The 23,980-nt window shown below is 25.7% G+C and overlaps 3 protein-coding genes across 5 annotated transcripts; 2 read left to right on the top strand and 1 right to left on the bottom strand.

Moving 5' to 3' along the window:
* The first annotated feature begins 9,950 nt into the window (after positions 1-9,950).
* Positions 9,951-11,596, top strand: LOC113549354. The gene is made up of 3 exons (XM_026950612.1): positions 9,951-10,381; positions 10,645-10,892; positions 11,205-11,596. The coding sequence occupies exons 1-3, from the start codon at positions 10,243-10,245 to the stop codon at positions 11,457-11,459; spliced, it is 642 nt and encodes a 213-aa protein (XP_026806413.1). The 5' UTR covers positions 9,951-10,242; the 3' UTR covers positions 11,460-11,596.
* Positions 11,597-13,030: 1,434 nt separating this feature from the next.
* LOC113548189 (ras-related GTP-binding protein C) lies at positions 13,031-15,666 on the bottom strand. 3 transcript variants are annotated; one of them, XM_026948929.1, is made up of 7 exons: positions 15,466-15,666; positions 14,498-14,649; positions 14,211-14,439; positions 13,968-14,145; positions 13,563-13,845; positions 13,339-13,496; positions 13,031-13,255 (listed from the first exon to the last, which is right to left on the bottom strand). In XM_026948929.1, exons 1-7 carry the CDS (start codon positions 15,487-15,489, stop codon positions 13,143-13,145), a joined length of 1,137 nt encoding a protein of 378 aa, XP_026804730.1. In that variant the 5' UTR covers positions 15,490-15,666; the 3' UTR covers positions 13,031-13,142. The 3 variants fall into 3 exon arrangements, with proteins under 3 accessions (XP_026804730.1, XP_026804733.1, XP_026804731.1); XM_026948932.1 differs by having other exon boundaries at positions 15,563-15,581; XM_026948930.1 differs by lacking the exon at positions 15,466-15,666 and adding an exon at positions 15,208-15,412.
* A 191-nt stretch (positions 15,667-15,857) lies between these two features.
* LOC113548943 (mitotic spindle assembly checkpoint protein MAD2B) lies at positions 15,858-18,224 on the top strand. The gene is made up of 5 exons (XM_026950053.1): positions 15,858-16,317; positions 16,474-16,592; positions 16,716-16,900; positions 16,979-17,147; positions 17,897-18,224. The coding sequence occupies exons 1-5, from the start codon at positions 16,296-16,298 to the stop codon at positions 18,059-18,061; spliced, it is 660 nt and encodes a 219-aa protein (XP_026805854.1). The 5' UTR covers positions 15,858-16,295; the 3' UTR covers positions 18,062-18,224.
* The last annotated feature ends 5,756 nt before the right edge of the window (positions 18,225-23,980 follow it).

The raw sequence follows: 23,980 nt of genomic DNA on the forward strand, positions 1-23,980 counted from the left end.
TATATTGCGGAACCTACCTACATAAAATAAAATACCTACGTACGATTTTTAAAATAGACTAAAATGTTTTTAAACAGATATGGTGTTGGACGATGTAGGAGCTGAAAAGATTCTTTAAGATAACTTTGGCACAAAAATGAAAACGTTGCATAGTTTTGGCAGGAACCAATGAATATATTTTTTTTTTTCATAAGCAAAAACAAATACAATTTGAAACACGATTCCAACTCTAAACTCATGTCATATCTGCTGTGTTCATAAATTCTGGTAAATTTTCAATAATTTATATTTTTTTTTTGAATTTTGGTAGTTTTACTGACTATGTAATTACTAATTAGTATAATTATTAATTACAATGTTTTTTTTTTCATTTTTAAATTTTCATATTACCGCCTTTTATGATATGTAAAATAACGAAACTATAAAATCGACAATTTCAAATATTTATAAATAGCACAAAGAGAAGTAAAATATTTAAAAAAATTATATCATGTCTAGAACATGGTAAATGCTTATATAAATATTTAATGAATAATTCAACTCTATAGTCTATACAGTCAACAATTAGGTACCTACAACGGCTACAACAAATCATATAAAGAAAACTGAATTAGTAATTACTTTTGACCAAAAACTTTTGAAAAAATGTCTATATCTTAATGTACATGTACAACTCTACTGACTACTAGTTAATTAAACCTCATACTAAAATACAAGTTAATCTGCTCCAAGACGAGGTTAGGATATTTATGCACTAAAATTTATGAAAATATAAGCACTTATGCACTAAAAAATAACTAAATACGTAAAAAATTTGAAAAATATGCATTAAAAATAAAAAATTGTGGACAAAAAAAAAAATACAATAAATACAAATGTAGAGACAAATTTAATTATTAATAGAATATAAACAAATTAGGTCGGTACTATTTTTATATGCTCGTTGTATTAACTATTGTCTATGTCTATTACATTTTCGAATTTTCTTATTTACCATATAAAATTAAATTAAATATAAAAAACACATATTTTAAAAAGAGTTACATTGAATAATTATTGTTTGTTTTAAATGTTCCGTTGTAAATCTTCGTCTATTTGGTGCTAATATGTATTATATATTTAAATAGGTGCCTTTACTCAGTATAACAATATAAAATAAAAAATAAAATAAGTGATAATTTTTAAAAATACAGATAATTAAACTTATTTCAGATTCGGTTAATAAAATATATATTTTTCAGAATTTTGCATCAAAACCGTTAAATGTGCGCTTAAAAACAGCAAAAACACAAATAATGCACTTGTAAATAAAAAATGGTAAAATATGCAATTGTATGCAAAATAAAATTTTGAATATAGATATCATGAAACACATTTCTATATAATAATAAAAGCTATTGGACAACATAAAAAAATATGCGAAAATTGCAAAATCATAAACATTCTAACCCTAGACGGCTAGACTAATCACTAATTGCCGCCCATGACCCGTGTCATTAGTTCTTACTAATTCAAAGCACAGTTATATAATTTGTTGATTTTTTTGTCTATTGCAGATAATATATCAAGTAACAAGTTTGATCAATTGATATCTTATTAGTTATTATTATTTGTATATGTTTGTGTTTGTGATACATATTTTATCATTTTAAATATGGTAAAGATTATTTTATATAATTATATGTTTAAATATAATATAATATAGGTACATGCAATCTTTATGTTATGCCTTATGCAATATTTTTTAGAACCATATATGTTTACAAAAGCGTTAATTAATATTTATTTTATAATAAAAAAAGAACACTTGTTAAAGTGAAGTAGAAGTTATATTTTAATAACAATACACTGGTCACTGTCGTGGTGAACCTTCACATTATCTTTTTAGGCTTTTTTAAAAAAAAAAAATCACCATCATTATTTATTTTTGTATAAATAATCTAGAAAAAATATAATTTACATATACCTTATGTAAACCCCATACATTGACTATGTCCGTCGTCCGAGTCCCAAGAATTCTAGTTGCAACACTGTCTAAGCCGCATTAAAACATGTACGAGGCATATCCAGAAAGTAAGTGTACTAAGGCTCTCACGACCACAGGAAATATTTTTGGACTGTGTTCGCTACACTTCTGTATAGCTTTACTCTTCTTCTTTAAAACAAGGCCATAACAAGTTCAGTACATTGAAAACTGTGGTCACAAAAATTTTTCTTGTGAATAATGTCGATCGAGTCTGCCGCCACCTCCTTTGTCCACTTCTCGACCGCCCCTTCTCCTCCTCGTCAGTAAACAATTTTTTTCCACCCGTGTGCTTCTTCAGAGAAGTGAACAAATGGTAATCTGAAGGCGCCAGGTCGGGGAATACGGAGGGCGGTTCAAAACATCTCATCCAAATGAGCCCAAAAATTGTTTCACGACATTGGCTGTGTGGGGTCTGGAGTTGTCGTGCAGCAGGCAGACTCCTCTTGTTAACAGACCTTTCCTTTTATTTTGAATAGCTCTCCTCAATTTTTATAGGGTTTCACAACACCTTGCTGCTTTGATGGTCTCACCCTGAGGTAAATATTTAATCAATATGACGTCTTTGTGATCCCAAAACACTGATGCCATGATTTTTTTGATTGAAATCGGTTTTGAATTTTTTGGTTGAGGGTGAACACTAGTGTTCGGACTGTCTCTTGGTTTCAGGCATATAGTGTGCAACCCAAGTTTCATCTCCAGTAACAATAGACTTGAGAAAATTATCACCCTCCAGTTTATAGCGTTCCATAGAGGTAATGAATGACGGCGCGGATTTCGCACTTGGCGGCAAACTCGATCGACATGTTTCACGAGAAAAATTCTTGTGACCACAGTTTTCAACGTACTGAACTTGTGATGGTCTTGTTATAAACGAGAGGAGTAAAGCTATACAGCAGTGTAGCGAACATAGTAAAAAATATTTCCTGCGGTCATGAGAGCCTTAGTACACTTACTTTCTGGATATGCCTCGTAGTTATTGTAATCCAACAATAAGCTGAATAAACATTTTCTTTATAATTATGTTTACTTTAGAATTAAGCTCGACTTTTCCAAATTATTATTTTAGATTTTAAACGGAATGATATATAATATATTAATTATGCAATGATGCTTGTTTTTATCAGTCTATCATTACCTTTTGGACGTTATAAATGTATTAATTTGATGAATTTCAACTTTGGGAGTGGTGTCTATTAGTAAATTTTGGATCAAATTCGTACTAAGGGGAAGGGGATAAAAATAATAAATTTTCTATACTTTTCAGTAAGAAAAAATAGAAATTGTTGGCAATTTTCGAAATATTTTGTGTTTTTTTTTATAGCTATTTATATATATATATATATACAAGATTTTGATATTTTTTTTTCAATTATTATTGATAAAAATATATTTATAATACATCAAAACTCATATTTTACTTAAAAATTAAAATATCGTAAAAATCCAATTCTTATGCGCAGATAATGTTCATTACTTTGATAATAACTAATAAGTATAAATTCACTCTAATATATAAAAGCTATAATAAAACACAACTAAACGCAAATTTACTATGTTGTATTTTTTGTAAGACGTACACAACATATGTGAGGGTATAGTGTTCTTTTAAATTTGTATAACTAATTAAAAATACATAGGTACAAATTTTTTTTATTCATATTTGAAGCTTAGAGTTTTTAGTTAGATACAATTACTTACACCCATCTATAATAATAACTTATTTCCTTATGTGTATTATTTATATTAATTCTTTGATTTAGTGCAAGGGTTTATATTTAATTATTTAAGAATAGAAAATTAGAGAAACAATGTATCCATTTATAAATTGAAGATAAAAAATTATCATTTTAGTCAATTTTAGAATGAGTTGTAATGAACCACACATAGGTATAAATAAATATATGTATAATAATGTATATAGTACTACATAACAATATTTAGGTGAATTAAATATCTAACACTCGTTTTTTGGACTAGCCTCATATTGGAGAAGGAAGGAAAGTACACCGCGTATATTTGCTGTAGGCCGTGTCTATTAGTTTATAATTTATACGGTCAACAATTTTAATTATCCTAAACTAATAGTTAATAGTTTTGACTTTTATGTAGTTTACTGGAAGTAGCACTTCTAGCATCGTAAACGATCTAGAACAGTGGTTCTCAATCTTTTTAGTACCGTGGCCCAAATTTACACCGAAAAATCTTTCACGACCCACATGGTTTCACTTTTCAAAAAGAAGTTATAAAAAACAAAATTTGTATTATATAAATATGTATAAATTTGTTATATATATTTAGTATTTTATAGGTTTATAATCAATTTATTTTTATAAATGTATTTTTAATAATAAGGTGTATGCAAAATGTGTGCTTGTTTTCTGTTATGGTTAATAACAGCATTGACATAATTCAAAAAATTGTTCGCGACCCACTAAAAATTGACTGACGACCCACTAGTGGGCCGCGATCCACACTTTGAGAAACGCTGATCTAGAATAATATTGAGATATATTAGTCTACATGACTAGATGTATAATACCACATTTGTCATTGCATGCAAACTAAGTGATTTACCCAACACTACCAAAAATAGTTTATTCAACTGGAACAAACACGTTTTACCATGCTCCTCGCGAATTAAAATTTTTTTTTTTAAAGACGTTTTTCAACGCTGATTTATTTTTGCGGAAGTCATTAAAGAAATGATGTGAAAAAAAACTTTAAAAATTGACTTGAATTTTTTTTTAATAATTTATTATTATTTATTACCTACCAGCTACCTATACATATAATTAAAAAATATTCAATACAATTAATATATAATATATATCAAGAGGGGATATATGTCATTTGGTCAAGGTAATTTAGTCGAGCGTCAATTCGCCGTGGTCTTTTAGTCGCACGACAGTTGACGCGTACGACATTTCGCCGCACATCATTTTGACGCATATTACATTTGGTATGATAGCCATACGATCTGTACTCTTGATGAGTGTGTACTTTTTTTATTTTTTAAATATATTTGACTTTATTTTAAGAATTACAATCTATACATAGTACAATAAGTAATAATAATAAATTTACAGACAAGCAGGAATAAGCACATGAGGAGGGAATCACATACTTGTGACACCTCTTACATTTATAAGTTTTAACTTAAGTTATCAAATCATGGCACCATTTTCTCTTAAGGCGTCTGGTTGGGTTACCTGGAAGTGTTAGCGAAGCTAACTCATTGATTAATTGGTTAAGAATAACTTGAAATTTGGCGTGGAAGTGTTTGTAGTAGATAGCAGCTGTATCGTCGATGGAAGGTAATTTGAGGTCGGAGTTTAGGGTCTCATTCGAAACGAACCAGGGTGCATCAGTGATTAAACGAAGAGTGATGTTTTGGAAAGCTTGTATAGTTTTCTTGTTCGAGTTCTTAGTAGAATCCCAGATTAGTATACCATATGTCCATATTGGTTGAAGAAGAGTTTTATAGAGAATGATTTTGATGGGTAGGGTAAGGTTCAAACCAAGCAGTGATCTTAGCAGGTGAAGTCTGGAGTTAAGAAACTTACGCTTGTCTTTAAGATGGGGAGATCAGGCAAGGCGTCTGTGGAATGTAAGACCAAGATATTTTACCTCTGTCGAGTGAGGAATGGTGATGTTGTTGATTGTTACGGCTGGACAGTTTAGAGGTCTGAGTGAGAAAGTCACAAAAAAGGACTTGGATTCATTGATTTTTATTTTCCAGTTGATAAACCACTGTGAGAGAGTATTTAAGTGAGTTTGTAGTTGATGAGATGCTGTAATATTGTCAGAAGAAACTGATAATAAGGCAGTATCATCATCATATATTCCAACTAAAGTATTTTCAGTTGTGGGCAGGTCCGACGTATATATGGTATATAAGAAAGGAGCAATATCGCTGTCTTGAGGGACACCAGCAAATATAGGATTTTGTTTTGAGTGTTTTAAGTTATAGCGGACATTAAAAGAGCGGTTGGCAAGATATGACTTAAGTATTGGGTATAAGGGGGCTGGAAAAAAATTTTTTAATTTGAAGAGGAGACCATCACGCCAGACGGTATCAAATGCTTTCGCGACGTCCAGAAAGATACCGGCGCAATATTTTTTGGTTTCGAGAGCTGCGGAGATAGTGTCCGCAACCCTGTAAAGTTGATGAGTTGTGGCATGGTGAGCACGAAAGCCAAAATGGAAGTTTGGAATGGTTTTTTTTGATTGTGTTATGGTGGTGATTCACTTGAGAATGATTTTTTCAAGGATTTTACCCAGGACTGGTAGTAAACTGATGGGCCTGTACGAGGAGGGGATTTTTGGAGGCTTTCCCGGTTTGAGTACTGTAACAATAACAGATACTTTCCAGGTGGTTGGGAAATAAAATAACCGAAGAGCTGCATTATAGATATGAGTAAGATGAACGATCGCTTTCGGAGGTAGATTTTTGACGTCAAATCCTTTGTTAAAAAGTTCCTGTTTAATAAAAAAGATATCAATAGTGTAGTGCAGGTTTCTGATTGCGACACGACATGCTTTTTCCTTTTTTAGTTGAAATTAATGAAATGAGACATTGTTAGTCTTGAGAGTTGAGGTATTTAATGATTGTTCTGTAAGATTCAGGGCTATATGTTTGGAGTTTGATTCCTGTGGTAGATTTTTTACAATCAAAGCCGGTAGCATCAGTTAATTCGATGATTTTTGCACAGAAATTGTTGTAATTTATTTTATCTTGAATAAAAATAGGTGGTTTTGAATTTTTGTTTTCATTATTTAATTCATTTGTGACAGTTGAGTCTATTGGTTCATCAACAGTAGCAGGAGCAATCGGAGAAAAACGATTTGCGGAAATAAAAATGCTTTTGTCAGGTGTTTTTTTAGCAAGAGAAGATATGTTATTTGGAGATCAGACGTGTTTAGATAATGGTGGGATTAGTGTTGTGCAAATTTCCGGGAATTTAGTTTCGGGTATTTCCCCGAGGAAATTCCTGGGAACATTTCCAACACCAGGAATTTTCCGGGAGTATAACAAGTTTTAAATATTAATCATGTGTTTCAGTGTTAAATTAAACTTATGGTGGTAAAAGGTCCAAATGACTAATATTTTTATCTAAAAACATTACAAAAGAATAAACTTAACTTAATTAAGTTGTATAGACTGTCGTTCTGTTTACATTCCTTTTTTTTTAAAGAAACTTCCCCAGAGGTTGGGGAATATTCCAGGAATATTCCCTGTTTCTGGGAATCCCCTTGGGTATATTCCTAGTGATACATCACTAGGTGAGACTGTTTGCTAGCCAGATTCGTTGTCAGAGAGGTCAGAGGGGGAATTACCACCTGTTTGGTCATTTAATAGCTGATTACTGATAATTAACGGTGGAATAGAATTCTTTGCAGATTTATTGTTATTAATTATTAATTGAGGTTTTCTGGTGATAGGAGTAAATGGATGATGAGGGTTACTCATAATGATGTAGATAAAATATATTTTGGGTTGGCCTTGGGAGAATATTTAGATAATTTATACATTACCGGCGGTACAGGTACCGCGACAAGCTCTGAACACGATGACGTACAAGACAACAGGCTAACGAGATTTGGTAAAAGTGGAACGCGAAACAATTAACGTGTGGACTGTACGACGTCTAAACACGAACTGAGTGTGTACTTTATAATAATAATAGTTTATAAATTTGTCGAAGAAAAGTAACACAAGATTAATTCATTAAATGGACATTTTTTTCGTTAGAAATGTTTTCGAATGAAAATTTCATGTTTTCATAAAATATTTCTTTACCTATAATATATAGTTTATAGAAATGTGTATCTATATAAATGTATGACAGTATTTAAAAAATAAAGGTTACCTATTCAATTCGTTTTTTAATTTTAAATAATTAGTTTCTAAAAATTGAAAATTATTGTTATCCCAGGTAAAATTCACTGCTTTATAATTTTAAATAAAGTATAAGATAGTGAGATAAAAAATATTTCAAATATAAAATAGGATAAATGATAACAATATATAAATAGATATATCAATAGATAAATGAATAGTAGTTACTATATGTATATGCGGTGAACTAAACCCGTAGTAATAATGATCTCATTAGTCATTTCTCCTAACAACGATAATATATCTGATAACATTTAAAACAGACTCATAGTGGAAGCACTTCGACCGTGATTGGTTGTTTATTTTGCCTTCGGACCAGTAGCGTGTTTAGGGGGTGGTCCTGGTAGGCAAGTGTCCACCCACATTTTTATATAAGTACTAGACTAGTATAAGTCCGATGCTCAATGAAAAAAGAAAATATGATTTATAGTTAGAAAAAATTGTATTGATTAGGTTAGGTATTTCAATAAAAATGTAAGATTTGAATATTTAAATAGTTTATGTTTTAATAAAAGGTAAGCTACCATTTATCATAAAAATATTAAAATTAATCATTTAGAATAAAAATACTAAAAGTTAAATAGATAAAATTGTAATAAAAGGAGGGGGTATAACCATTCTGAACTTAACTTTTGTGGCCCATTCACAAAAAAAGTTCTAGACACGTCACTGCTTCGGACCATGATATATAGAACTTTTTATTTAAATATTATTGTTTAATGTGATCGGCAAGTAAATATAAAAAACGGTTAATGAAAACGGATTGAAATAAATGATAAATATATTTTTATTAAAAATAAATACAGATAAAAAAGAAACGCTGAGTAATTTTTGGTTGATAAAGAATTTTATAAGACTTCTGACTATATGACGTTTTTTGTTTTATTCCTGTTGAAATTAAAAACATAAGATGATTCGGATCCCTAGTTCGAGAAAATCCCACGCATAAATGTCCATGTGAAAAGCACCCTGTACGAAGATCTACGCCAACGTACATAATAATAATATAATAATATATACATAATAGTATAGATTACTGATAAATACGAATATTGGGTATACATGTTGTCGGTGTACGTGCAATAAACTTTTCTGAACAATATTATTCATATCTACACGCGGATATCAAACACAATACTATTTGACGAACAAAAAAGTCAAGTTGCAGGTAGTTGTAATCCCGTGGGCCGCCACGCCGCACATAAAGGTACAATTGTTTTTAATTTTTTATAAACTTTAACTTACTATTGACAAAAGTGGTACTAAAACCTTCAGCTGAGTGTCGGGTATAACAGTAAAAAATTTTAGCCAAATCGGTTCTGTAGTTTTCTCGGTTAGCGGGTTAGCGCGGTCGTAGAAGAATCCTTACAATTTTATATAATAGTGTAGATTATCTAAACTAAGTAGTTTTGATTTAAAAATTAGATTATACTTAGATTATTATATTTAACGATTTTCAAAAGGCAATAAAACTGATAAATAATAATGTTTTATTTTCGTGAATAAATCCTTCATAATAATAAAACAAATTAATACAATATCACAATATCCCAGTAATAAGTCAATGCTCGAATTGAACAGTTTTGTTTTGTAAATATGCCATAATCTCTTATTTTGTTTACGCACCAATAATCAGCGCATAGACAAGTATATAATCAGCGTAAAATAAGTGGAATAAGAATATAATTTTGCAATATATCCGAAAATTTTACATCATTATGTAATATTAATATTACTATTTAGACATTTGGTATTTACTAATATTTAATCATATTATTATTAATTTGCGTGTTTAAAATAGCCAGAATAGGTATATTACAAAAATTTTGGTAGATTGACTAGATCATTTATGATACAGTTACCAAATTTTTAGTAAATCGTTAGCTCGCCTAGCTCTCGACGAGAACGCGTTTATTACTTAATAGTAGTTAATAATATAAAGCTTTATCATGGATAAGAAAGCAAAATAATGTTACTGAAATACTGATAAATGATAATACGGCCAGTACGGCAATAAGGATAAATGCCAAATAGCCAATATTCAATAAGTCTTCATAGTAGTTTAAAGACCGAGTATACTGTGCATAATAAGTAATAACCCTAGCTTTAATAAAATAAATCAAACACCTAATATTATCTTACTATTAAATTGTTTCAAATTTCGATTCTAAACCAAATTCTTGAGTCAAGACATTGAAATTACAAAAATAAAGTTAAAATATGTTATATCTTTAGGTATATAAATGAGTAATAATTTTATTTTTTGCAAGTGATTGTTTACTAACCAATTAAATGTTCAATTTATAAAACTTATAAAATGAATATAGAAGACAGACGTGAAGCGAGGCGCAAAAGAATATTAGAGAATTCAGAACATAGACTTAAAAAAATTACTTCATTAAATTCTAATCAAAACATATTAAACGAACAATCTGAATTTATAAAAGACAAACCTGGTAATAAATAATTATTTATTTAATATTAATATTATTTTTTATGTAATTTATAAATAATTAGATTTTAAAAATGTTCTTTATATTTCTTTTTAGTTTTTTTTTTATTATTAAGAATATTATACATAACAAGGTAGCTGTATTTTTTTCTTTTTTAAGTAGAAGGATACATCATATGTTGGAAAACCAAAAGTTACTATTGTCGTCTCTATAATTTATATACCTTAATCAATTGTAAAAATTATGAATGTTGTTTTTACTTTCAGAAAATTGTTCACAGAATTCTGAATTGCCCGATTTTTCTGTTCAGAAATGTTTTAAAGAAAATGTGATACCAACAGTTATTGAAAACCAACAAGTGTTTAACTATAAACCTGATCATTTCAATCCAAAATTACATTCCAAAAATGTTAAATATGAAATTAAATTTTCATTTATTACAATCTTACATATTGTATTATCTCAAATTGTTTTAGTGTTATTCTACTATGACTTAGGATTTTTATTTGGCAATGTAAGTAATGCATAATTGAATATTTAAATAGATTTTCTTATTTTATTGTAAAAATTAGTATTAGAATTTAATATTTGAATCTAGGCAATCTAGCTAATAACCAATTTTAAATTAGCTCCTTTCATAGTAGGTCTTTTAAGTAAATATTATGATAGCTTTTAAATTATAGTAATAGTTCAAACTATTAGATAGATGTATTAATATGATTACGGCTAGACTCAGGCTCTGTTTACATAATTAATTCAATTTATAAACCCGATACTGTATATTTCTATGATATTATTAATACTTTTGCGTTTGATTTTTTTCTAGTCAATAGTAGTGCCATTTTTGCTTAGTTCAATACCTGAATTATATTCATCAAAGGAACAACATGATAGTATACACATGATTGTGTTGTTAATGATGGGGTTTTCTCATAATTTGGCAAGAAATATATCTAGATTTTTCAAATTGGCAAGCACAACAGGGAAAAGATTTTGTATATATATATTTTGTTTTATATGTTCATATTCAATACTCACAAATCTATATTTTGATGTTAAACTTAATAATTCTATACGATAACAAATTTATTTATTTGTGAAATGTATGATTTTAATTTTTTTTACAATGGTATTAATAAATTTAATGTACCACAATATGATGAATTTAATATTTTAGGCCATTAGAATATGTTTTGGGAGTTTTTAATTTAAATATTTATTGTAAAAAATGCTCATTAATTGTAATATATTGGTATATTTATATTTTTTTCACTATAAATATTGTTACTTAAATTAATAAATAAAATAAATTCCATTAAATTCCATGTATAAAATTAGGTCATTTATTTATAATATATATACTCACAAATATGAATATACATAATTTTATTCTGCATTATCAAACTATAATTTCAATGATTAAATTATAATATCTCAATAAATTTTATTAATTTTAAGACATTTCCAAATAGTGAAAATGTGATTTTTATGAATCTAAATTATATTTATATTTTTCAATATAACTTATTTCTCATTTTTTTTCTCTGGTCAGATTGGTGGTGAGGTGCAGATGAACTAATGACAAGTATATTAAACAGGCACCTAAGCAACTTATATTTAATTTTAAAAATATTGATAGCCATAATATTAAAAAACTGTCCATTAACAACAATAATCATACTACTCAAGATATTTGAATGTAACATTTTTATTCAACTATTCTGACCAGTGCACATACCAAGTCACCAAGTAATTAATTTTTCTTAAATTTTAAGCATTTTAGAATGACAATCAACTCACATATTCTATAATAGAAAGATCAAAAATAATATGGCCAAGATTAAATGAACAATCAATAATAATACATGAAAACAAAGTGCTGGTTTGTTATAGCCTCATCACTCAGGTTTGTTATCTCTCTGCCATCCATAATAATAATAAACACGACATATAAATACAAAATAATGAGTTTATTTATTGATATTTATGAATCTAATAATCTAATAATAAATTAAAAAATGTATAAAAATATTTATGCTTTCTGTGGTTCCCAAAATTCTGCTATATTTTTTAAAATCATTTCAAAAGGGTCATTATTATTTAGTTTTTTATTTAGAACTGTGTGGTATATCGGTTTGAATATTTGATCATATTTTGTAATACACGCCTATGACAGTTTTTTCTTTTAAATTATTAGATTAATAATAAAAATGGTAGGTACATTTTTTCCATAAAATTATTATATCAATATAACGTTGAATTATTAATAAAATGTTTATGGATAGTGGGGAGATAACAAACCTGAGTGGAGGAGCCATAACAAACCAGTACTGAAAACAAATAGTGATTATGAATAAAAATAGTAAAAAAACATGTGCAAGAGTTCAAGTAAGTTTATTTAATTAATTTGTATTTTTTCAAAAAAAAAAAAAAAGAATATCCTTCATATAATATTATACTATTTCAATATAGTAAGCATAATTTAATTTTATAATCAATGTGTTTCTGGAAAAATATTCTATTTTAACATAACAAATTTGTTTATGAAATTATGATTGATGTAAATAATATAATGTACACATACTGTAACTTAAAAGTATAATAATGATTTATTAATTTATATCTTTGTCACTATTTTAATTTTTTTAAATTTTCCATTGAAATAACTTAAAAACAATTAAAAATACATTTATATAATATCTTAGAATTAAAGTACAACTTTAGTAATAAATAATATTCAAACATTAATTAGTTAAATTATTGATCAATTAAATGATGGCGGATTTCTAGGTTCAATGCTTTCTTTTTCTTTATCTTTTAATTCAAAAAGTTTATGTATACCTTTACGTAAAATCACAAAATTATAATCTATAATTCCTAGAAAAAAAAATGAAATTTAAAAATAAAAAAATTTCTTTTTATATTTAATAGGATAAAATGTTTGACGATTTGTAACTCACTTTGTTTTTCAAAGTTATCTTCTCTTAATATGCAAACAAGTGCCAAAAAACTGCATACCTCTCTTAAATATAAAATGGTACCATTATTTAATTTAATTAGACTTGAACTTTGATCATCGAAAGCTGGATCGTTCATTAATCCTGGGTTTTCGCCCGAACTATAAATATTCTTAACATAAAAAAAACACTTTTTAGTAATAACTAATAATTCTTAAACAATTTACCCATAAATATTTGATAAGTCTATGACAACGTCAATCATGTCACAACAAAGTTCATAACTTTGAATATCAACTGGTGATGAATCAGTTGCAACATATATTTTAGTTTTTACATCATATAAAAAGGCTTTTTCAATTCCGGATGTCTGAATAATGATGTTCAGAAAATTTTCAAGAGTTGCATAATGTGGAATCATTTTTTGCACAACTCTACTAAATGCTTCAAATATGCTATGATCATATATTGATGTCAAATGGAAACTAATATATATTTTTTGTTCATCTCCTAAACAAAATAAACCAGTGTTTGGTAAGAATTTATAAAACATTACACTAAAATTAGAATGTTTTAAAAAATATTGCTGTTAATTTTTACAATAAAATTATGGTTAATTTTCTAAAATCTACCAGAATCTACAAGGTCATCATTAGCTCTTTGGTGAATTTCTCGTTGAGTTTCCATTTTAGTATCTTCTGTAAGTCCATCTACTTTATGAATAAAAACTTCAAACTTTATATTCTTATTTATTTTGTAGGCTTTTGTTACAACTGAATGTAAACGATTAAGTGCACTAGCTATAGCATCCTTAAAATAAATAAATATATAAAAAATATTGATTTGCGTTAATTAATTTTATAAAATATACTTACTTGAGCATCAATCACAAATACAAGTGATTGGCATCCTTGAAGTATAGATTGTATATCATATTCAGAATCAGCAAAGTCAAAGTGACCAGGAAAGTCACAAATTTGGAAATTCACAAATGCTGAATTATTAACAACATCTTTTAGCATTGAATTATTACTTCCAATAAACAAAGTCTCATTAGGTGACATTTTTTGAAATACTACTTTTTGTATAGAAGTTTTTCCACTCCTTTAAAGTTAGATAAATATTAATTAAAGTATTTATAACAAAGTATACAATAATTTACCCTCTTAAGCCCATAAGTACAAGTCGTGGTAAATCATCTCTATCTGATTCTGCATCTTCATCTGATATAAATTCATTAAATTCATAATGTTTAGGTAATGAGCCAATATCAAAAGTAGTGCTAAATGATTCTTCCTCAACTCTATTAAATGACTAAGTAAATAATTTAATTAGGAAACAGAATTAATTAATAATGTAATATAAAAATGTAATTTATTTTATTTTATATAAATGTGCTATATTTAGAATAATGTTGCACTAGCTATACATTAATTTACTATTCCTATAGTTATGAAAAAACAACAGTATTTTATAATACACTTTAGGTATTTAATGTATTTTAATAATACTAATATTAGATACCATTGATTTATAAGTATAAAATTGTACAGCCCCTTAAGTATTCATTTGTTAATTATAAAATATAACTAAAGCTTTTTTTATTTATAGGATTCAATGATACCACTGAATCTGTATGCACATATTGTAAATTTTATTAATTTATATATTAAATATGAGGCTAATAAGTTTATGAATTTTATCAATATAGAATTCTGAGCGCAATTTCATACTTGAAAAATCAAAAAGTAATTATTTGAGTAGTTTTTTAGTTATTTTAGAGTACCGATTAAATATATTTAAGCTACCTGCTGATTTAAAAAAAATATCTAATACTACCAAGTGCTTAAAAAAAATTATATATATACATACCATAATTAATTAATAGAAAAAATTTAATTTTAAAAATATAATACTGAATAATAAATAATAACTTAGAAATACTTTAAAGTAATAAACTATTAAAAATATTTCATATCATTAAACTTTTGTTTTTAATTTTTGATGATTAAAATTATAAAGGCTGGAAAAATGTAAGTGTTATCTTTCTGAAATAAGATTTAAAAGTCAAAAGTTAGACTTGCACATTACAATTTACAATAATTATTATTCGATTAGGAATTGACATACGATATTATCAATAATCAGGTTCATTGTCCATTTGTCCAGATAAATATGAAATGGGTATGTTCGAAACTACTTGTGTTATCACAAAATTGTTGATTACCATAATAAATCAGCATACTATGAGAATTTAAATACAGACGAGTATTTTAGCCCTACAATATTTAGAATAATATTTAGATTTCGTGGAATACTAATATTGAATAAATGAAATCATTTAATTTAAATAAAATAAAATAATACAAGAATAATGATAATATTATCATACATAAAAAACACAAGATGAAAAATTTGTCTCAATCATAGATAATAAACTAGTTTAATTTATTTTTTATTTATACTATTTAGTTAGTATTATACTTTAAAAACGTATATTACGTGATATAATAAACTTTATTTATTATATCATGGTACCTATATTATTAATTTATAGTCTATAATCTATATTGTTGTGGTCATATTATTTACAAATTTAATATATTTTAAAAAGATTGAGATTAAGTTCTAGATAAGATTAAAGACATCTTTATGTATAGTTGTTAACATGTTTATGGTGTGAAATCAAGATTCACCAAACAACTAACAACTGCTGTTGTATAGTATTTAACTTTAATTTTTTAAGACTGTATTTTTTTAATTGTTATTATGTTAAAGATCGAAGAAGATTTAATTTAAAAATTTTGTGCTTTCACATTATTACTAATTAATTGATAAAATATATACTTATACATGGCCAATGTTTTAAGTATTAATTGTGAAAAATCATTTATTTTCATTGTTCTGTAATTTATTGTTTTTATTAATGTTTTAATACGATAACAATATTAGAAAATGCAATGAGTAAAGAAAAGTTTTCAGGTATGATTTACCTTAATTAAAATATTATAAATAATTTTATTATTAATATGGCATGCTTATTACAGGTTCTTTTATTGACTTAAAAAAGTCCATAGCTATCATATGTATGTATTGAATTACAAATATTAAATTTAAAAACTTTCTTTTGTGTTGTAGATAGTGTATCTGTACTTTTAGAACTTCTAGAAGTATCAATTCATTGCATACTGTATGCAAGAAAAATATATCCTGAAGGTATTTTTGAACTAAAGAAAAAATACAATGTGCCTGTGCATGTAAGATATTTAATTTTATTTATTTATACTATTTCAATATTTTATCATAATATGATTTAATATTTTGAAATAAAAGTTATTACCTATTTAGTTAAATTAAAAATCAAAGATTACATTTTCAAGGTTTCTATTTATCCTGAGTTAAATTCCTATATAAATAGTACACTCAATGCTGTAAAAAGTCTATTGAAATTAAAAAAATTGTGCAAATTGGATGTATGTTTTTATAACAAAATTGGAGTTATAGTTGAACGATTTGTATTTAACATTCGTAATGTTGAACTTGAATTGGATTTATCAGATTTTTCGTAAGTATTTATTATTATGTTATATTTATTATAATAATGTTAAATTTATGTATTTATTTTTATTTTTTTGAAAATAAGGAATATAAGAGATCCATATTTAGTAAAGTTAGAACAAATGTTGAGAGCTTTCTGTTTAAAATTAACTGTTTGTGATTCTCTCTTGAAACCTTTACCTACAAGTTGTACATTTCAGATTCACATTCATACTACTGAAACAAACTCTATTGAAATTCAAAAGGATACAGAAGTATGTACATATTAATTGAATTGGTTTTTAATGTTTATATATTACATAAAAGAAATAGATAAAAGTTTTTTTAAGAATTTTTTTAGAGTAATAAGTGAGTGTGCTTCTTAAATTAAATAGTCTTTTTATTAATGTAAAAACTAAAAATGATAAGATATGTATAGATGATACATATCAAATCTTAGAAATCAATATATATTTATAAGATACTGCTACTTGCTTGAAACTTATATAAATAAATTTAAGTTTTTGTTAAAAAAAAAAAATATTTTCATAAGAAAACTATAGTTAGTTGTGGTCCAATGAACATAGTATGGCTATAATTGTTGGTGCAATGTTGTATTAATTTTAATAAAGTTTTCATTAGCTAGCTTTGGATAGAGGAGTCACCAACTATAGTATTTTTCCATTAGTAAATTAGCTTTTATATAACAGCAAATCACTATATCAATAATAACGATTTCTATCAATGTCAATATGTGTATGGGTTCCAAATCCGCAACACTATTAATACAACATAAAATAAATTAATATTACAGTTTTGAATGATTTTTTTTTTTTTTTTTGAAAATTGTATAAAGATTATAAAATAAAAATATCATATTTTAAAACAATGTAAGCTTAATCCCTAAGTTCACCAACATATTAATTCGATATATGATGGAAAACTTTTTTGTAAATTTCACTTTTTACTCAATGAAAAATACCTTTAAATCAATTGACTTAATATATAATGTTTTAATTTTTAGGAATTTCCATTAATACCTAGTGAAAATAAGGATACAATTATAACATCACCTGCAGTAGTACCATTGCGTAGTATAGACTGTGAACATTTAAATTTAGAAATCTATGCTGAAGAAGGAAATAAAGATGAAGACCCAGATTTATTTACACCAAGTCCGTTAATTTAAATTTGCTCAATATTAATGTTGAATTTGTTATTAGCAATATGTTGTTCTTGTATCAACCTTCACTGACAAACATTATTATAATTATAAGGTTATTATAGAGACCATACTGGTCTAACTATATTAAATTTCACAATTTATTTAGTAATATATTTTATGTATTATATGTATATTGGTTAATTGTTAACAAATGATGATCCTGACTTCTCCCTATAACTTGTCAATCAAGATGCTTGTTGGCACATTGGAGACAAACATAAAGTAACTTGTAATTAAAGGTATAAATTATTGTACATAATATTATTATAATTTAATAAAATGTAATAGAAACAACATCTGAAACACTCTCGTACAGATAGAAAAACATGATATCCTCTTAAAACAAAAATCAATTTTACAATGATTTAATTTAAACATTTAAACAGTTTTTAGCCACCCCTTCCTTTAAATATGTTCAGGAACACCCCTGGCGATAAATGAAAAAAAAAACTCAGTAGATATACTATAAAAAAGGGTATTTAGAACAACTTTGCTTAAAAAAAATAATCAAAAACTTTAATAGCTGTTAGCAATGTGAGATATAGAAAGATCTGTTCTATTATATAGCTACACAAGAATAAGGATAAAGATTTTATTTTTTTTAATTTAATCAGTTGCCATAATATTATATTGAAGTCAAATGATAATGATAGGACAGGGGTAGTAAAACTAAGCAAATAGCTAAATTTACACTCGATGAGCCTACAAACCATAGTTTTATATTGTAAAATGTATAAAAATATGAAGAATCACAAAAATTTTTTCCTTTTTATGTCAACCACATATTTTTATTTTCTAGGTATTTAAAATATAAATTAATATTAAAAAAAATTATATATATCCATTTCACCCCTCTATTAAGTTGGGCATTGGTATATTTGAAAATGACTTAAAATAAATATAAATTTACATCAATATTTATATTTAATTACACTATTATTTCTTTGATAATGTATTTATTAAAACTCTGATTATTGTAATTTTGAAATGTACATAAGAACTTTATTATCAATATCGATTAGCTTAATAATGTATAGTAAAAATAGTTGGTTCACATTAAAAAAATAATGAGTATTAATTGCTACAAGACATTCTTTAAATGGTATAACAAATTAAGTATTAACAAAACCTAAAAGAGTCTCATAGTACAGCTACTATTATCCAATTTTATTGAAGAAAATATTTATTGTGATTAATTTAATACACACTGTGTATCATAGAGATATGACAATTTTACATTAAAATTACATTTTAATGTATCAGATCACTCAGATCATTGTGATACACTCTGTATTTATGAGGGGCTAAACCTTCACATAGCTTCATCTATGTATTATGTATACGACTAGTAATGACCTAAAACCTAAAAATCTGGATCCAAGACACATGTAGCTTACACTAAATAACAAATATATAATTGATATAAATATCAATAAAAATGAAGTGATGATCAATGTGACAGTGTTATACACGTACCTAATAATATATATAGTATATTTCATGAACCATCATCACAAGTAAATATTATTAATCTGTGAAGTATTTATTAATTCAGAAGTAAATATACAGCACATATGTATAACTTACATTATTGATTGACATATACCAGTTTCAACTATTAAAAATAAGTAAGTTAACAACTTTTTAATGGGTTTTTAAAAAATGGTTGTAGTTTGATAACAGAAAAACTCTTCACGGTAGATTTAAATGTTTTAAGAATCCTTGTTATCAAATACCCTTTATGCACTGAGCTGACGGCTGGAGTGTGGCCGATCGCCCTATAATCACCCGGGAGGTTGTGCAAATTTTGATTTCAAAAATTAATTAAAGACCGAATAATAGGACTACCGACTTGAAACCTTCACTGTTTCATTGCAAATGTTCCTGGCTGTGTTCAGTGTACACAGGGTTTTCAGTATTTTTACACGAAACTAGCAGGGATGGTAGCCAGGTACATTTGAAATGAAACAGTGAAGGTTTCAAGTCGGTAGTCCTATTATTCGGTCTTAAATTAATCTTTTTCATAGAAATTTGCACAGTTCCCGGTGATTCCACGGTGCACGGCCAACTTACAGCCGTCAGCTCGGTGCCTACAGGGTTTTTCGTATTTTTACACGAAACTAGCAGGGATGGCAGCCAGGAACATTTGCAATCTAACAGTGAAGGTTTCAAGTCGGTAGTCCTATTATTCGGTCTTAAATTAATTTTTTTCATAGAAATTTGCACAGAAGTTAAAAATATAAATTTAAAAATCTATTTGTTCAATTGAAAAGTAATATATAAAATGTATAATTAGATACTAATTATATTTATATATTATTATATAATTTATACACATGGTTTAAATCAATAGAATTCGACGTGAACATTTAAAAAAAAAAAGCCACAAAACATGAAAATGTTATTTTTGATAATATTTATTTGATCTGGCTTCATTAAGTAGTTATGTTATATTTAATAATTTAGAGAATGCTATTGAGTTATAAACATTAATATAAATTATATACTAATATACTAAATAGTATATACATTGTACATAAGTTTTATTTCTAGAATGCTAGATAATAAAAATTTAAAATATATTTCTCCTACAAATTAATTCATTAAATAACCAACATAAGTAATAACATATAAGTATAGTTTGTATGTATAAGTATGTAATCTATATTAATCATACTTCAATTTTGTAGCAGTGAGAGGCCATGATTGCATGAACATCAAAAGGTTGAGAAACTATGGTTTGAAATTTAAACTGTGCATTTCAAAAAATGTAAAGGATTGATTGGAAGTAATATTATAAGAAATGTACTAATCTATTATTGAAAAACACTTAATACTAATTATTAATTTTTATCCAATCAACAGTCCAATTCTTTCTTATATAATAAATAAAATACTTATCTGCGTTAGTATTTGGGTATTATAAAAATGATCCTACTCATATTTGTAAAAAATTAATTATTAGTTAGTAAAATAGTAACTAACAAACACTTTTTTTTCAAATTTCAAGTTTACTACTTTGATATTCATAATAGTATGTTGATCGAATATAATATAAAAACTAACACCTCAGAATGTACTATACTAGCATAAATAATATTGAAAAGTAATTATATTACTATTGTACTATCTATTTAAATGATGATTAATACAATTATTCATCTTAAATTAGAATATTTTTCTTCTATTCTTATATTTATTTCATTTTTTAGTTTAACAACTAATGAATATATATATTGATTAAACCAAGGAATATATACATGTATATTAAGGTTATAAAAATAAATAACTGACAAAATACTTTATTAATTATACTTTATAATTATATTATATCCAAATAACAATTTTTTTCAAATAGAGAGCGACTTTTTTTCACAAAATCAATTTCATAATAATTCTAACATAGCAGAAAAATTATTATGATGCTAATTTATTTATTTATACATAAAGAAAAACATAATAATTTTTATAAGCCAAATCAAAATGGTTGGATTTTTAAAATATAACAACATAAAAATCCTAATGATATATTCAACCTAACAATAAATAATACAATACATGGGTTTAGAAAATCTATACAACATAATGGTTTTCACTTATATCTAACAAAGACACCAATTCAATCTATTGCCCACTGTATTAATTTAAATTATAGTATCAATTTGTAGTTATTTTAACAATTAGATCAAAGTGTGATCATAATGTATTTAAAAATTGTACATGTAAATGTAATTCATAGAAAATTATTAATAACATCCAGTGCAATATAAATTGGTGTATAATATTTCATCAATTAAAGTTAAGTTTATGACAAAATATTATTTAATTATAAGCTTTCAAGTGAGTATTTTATTATATTTATTAATTTTTATTAAAATAATTACTGCAACCAATAAAAGTTTTAAAACACCGCTGTACATTATATCTACAGATAAAAATCAAATAATGTAGGCAAGAAATTGGAATTTTGTAGATAATGTGTGTAAAACCACCACAATTAATGATTTTAAAAATCCAAGTATTTGTGTATATTTTAAATTTTTATTTATATGTATAAACAATACATTTACATACGTCTTTACAGTCTCAACAATATATATTTTACATTTTTATGGACAAAATATAATAATCTATATTAGAACATTCTTTGTTATGTACAGCAATAATAAGATATATGTATATATTTATATTATAAAAAAATTAAATTAAAAATAATAATAATAAAAAACAACATAATTCAACTATCTTAACAAACAAATAAAACATTATAATTTACACAAATTTTGTGGCATTATAGATAGAAATGAAATAATTAAGAATGGCTTTTTATTTACCAGATAATAGTTTAGAGTAGAAGACGTGAAAATGATTTGGCCCCAGACGTAAATGTAGTTACAGTTATGTTTTAAATAAAGGAAAAATAATACTCAAAATCTCAAATAATCCTTTAAATAACATTCAATTAGATGCTAATTTTAATTTTTAATTTTTTACGAAAGACAGAATTTTGAAGAATAATAATTACACAAGATTTCCATTCATACAGAGATTTATTAGTTAAAGAATAACAATAATGACTATAATAAGTTTGATACTTATTTAAAATTTTAAAGAAAATATCGGTAATTGGTAGCAATAACACAATAATTTGTAATCATTAATGAATTCTATTTAGAGTTAATGTTTTTTGTGGAATAATAAAAAAAAAAAAAAACACTGTTTATCCGTACATATATATATAGTCCATTTAATCGAATGAAATATAAAATAATTAGACATGTATAAATTTATGATTGCAATACTGGGAAATTAATTTTTACATTGAATAATATAAACATTTTTTAAATCTTAATTGTATAAAAAAAATAAATTTAAAACTTTCATAGCTAATGAATTAATTAATTTATTTATCAAAATTAATATTTTGTTTTTTAAATGGAACTTACTAAATTTTTAACATTATGTTTATTATGTTAAATAATATTTAATATTAAATTGTATATGTAATTGTGTAATCATAAGATATTTGTAAATTAAAATGTGCACCTATGGCTAAACAATATATAAATGTTAAAATATTAGTTGAGGTTAGTAAGCATAAACTATATACTTATTTTGGAGGGGAAAAAGAAAATGTTTAAATTATATAACTGCAAAATGTAAGAAATCTGTCTATTTATGGTATTTACATGGTTATGAATTTATGATAATATATTTTTTATTTATTTGCCACTATTTGATAAAAAATAATAACAGAGATAAATAAATGTGAGAAATTACTCTACAAAAACATTAATTCCCAAATAGAATATATGTGTTTATGCTATATAATTACAAATTATATAACCTAATAATTTAAATCTTTTAAATGTGCTTTAGGGAGCAATTTAGAAATAATAATTTCTTTTAAAAACATAAATACTAAAATTGAAGGTAAAGGTAACTAGTCAGTTATAACAAACATTAGAAAATATTTACAAAAAGAATTAGATTAACTAGAACTTATTCAACTTAGAAAATAATGTATAGTTATGGTTTCTGGGTTTGTGTGCACATTTAAAAGTACTTGTGATTACTTAAAAAAGCTTTTGCTTATAAAAACACATTTTTGTTTAGTTACAAAAATATAGAATTAATAAGTAAAAATAAAAATTATATTTTAGAAGATTTATTATTAATTATACTCAACTTTCATTAAATAATAATAGTAAAAGAAAAAAATGTCTTAAAAAATGTAGGAATGGTAATGCCGTCTTAAACCTTAAATATATCATACATTGATATCACTGATAAAAAAAACTTACAAGCATGTAGGCCACACACAAGTCAACTTGATACATGCTTTCTAGTTAATTTGTTTAGTTTTAAATTATTAGTTATTTC

Source organism: Rhopalosiphum maidis, chromosome 1, assembly GCF_003676215.2.
Source record: "Rhopalosiphum maidis isolate BTI-1 chromosome 1, ASM367621v3, whole genome shotgun sequence".
NCBI lineage: Eukaryota > Metazoa > Arthropoda > Insecta > Hemiptera > Aphididae > Rhopalosiphum > Rhopalosiphum maidis.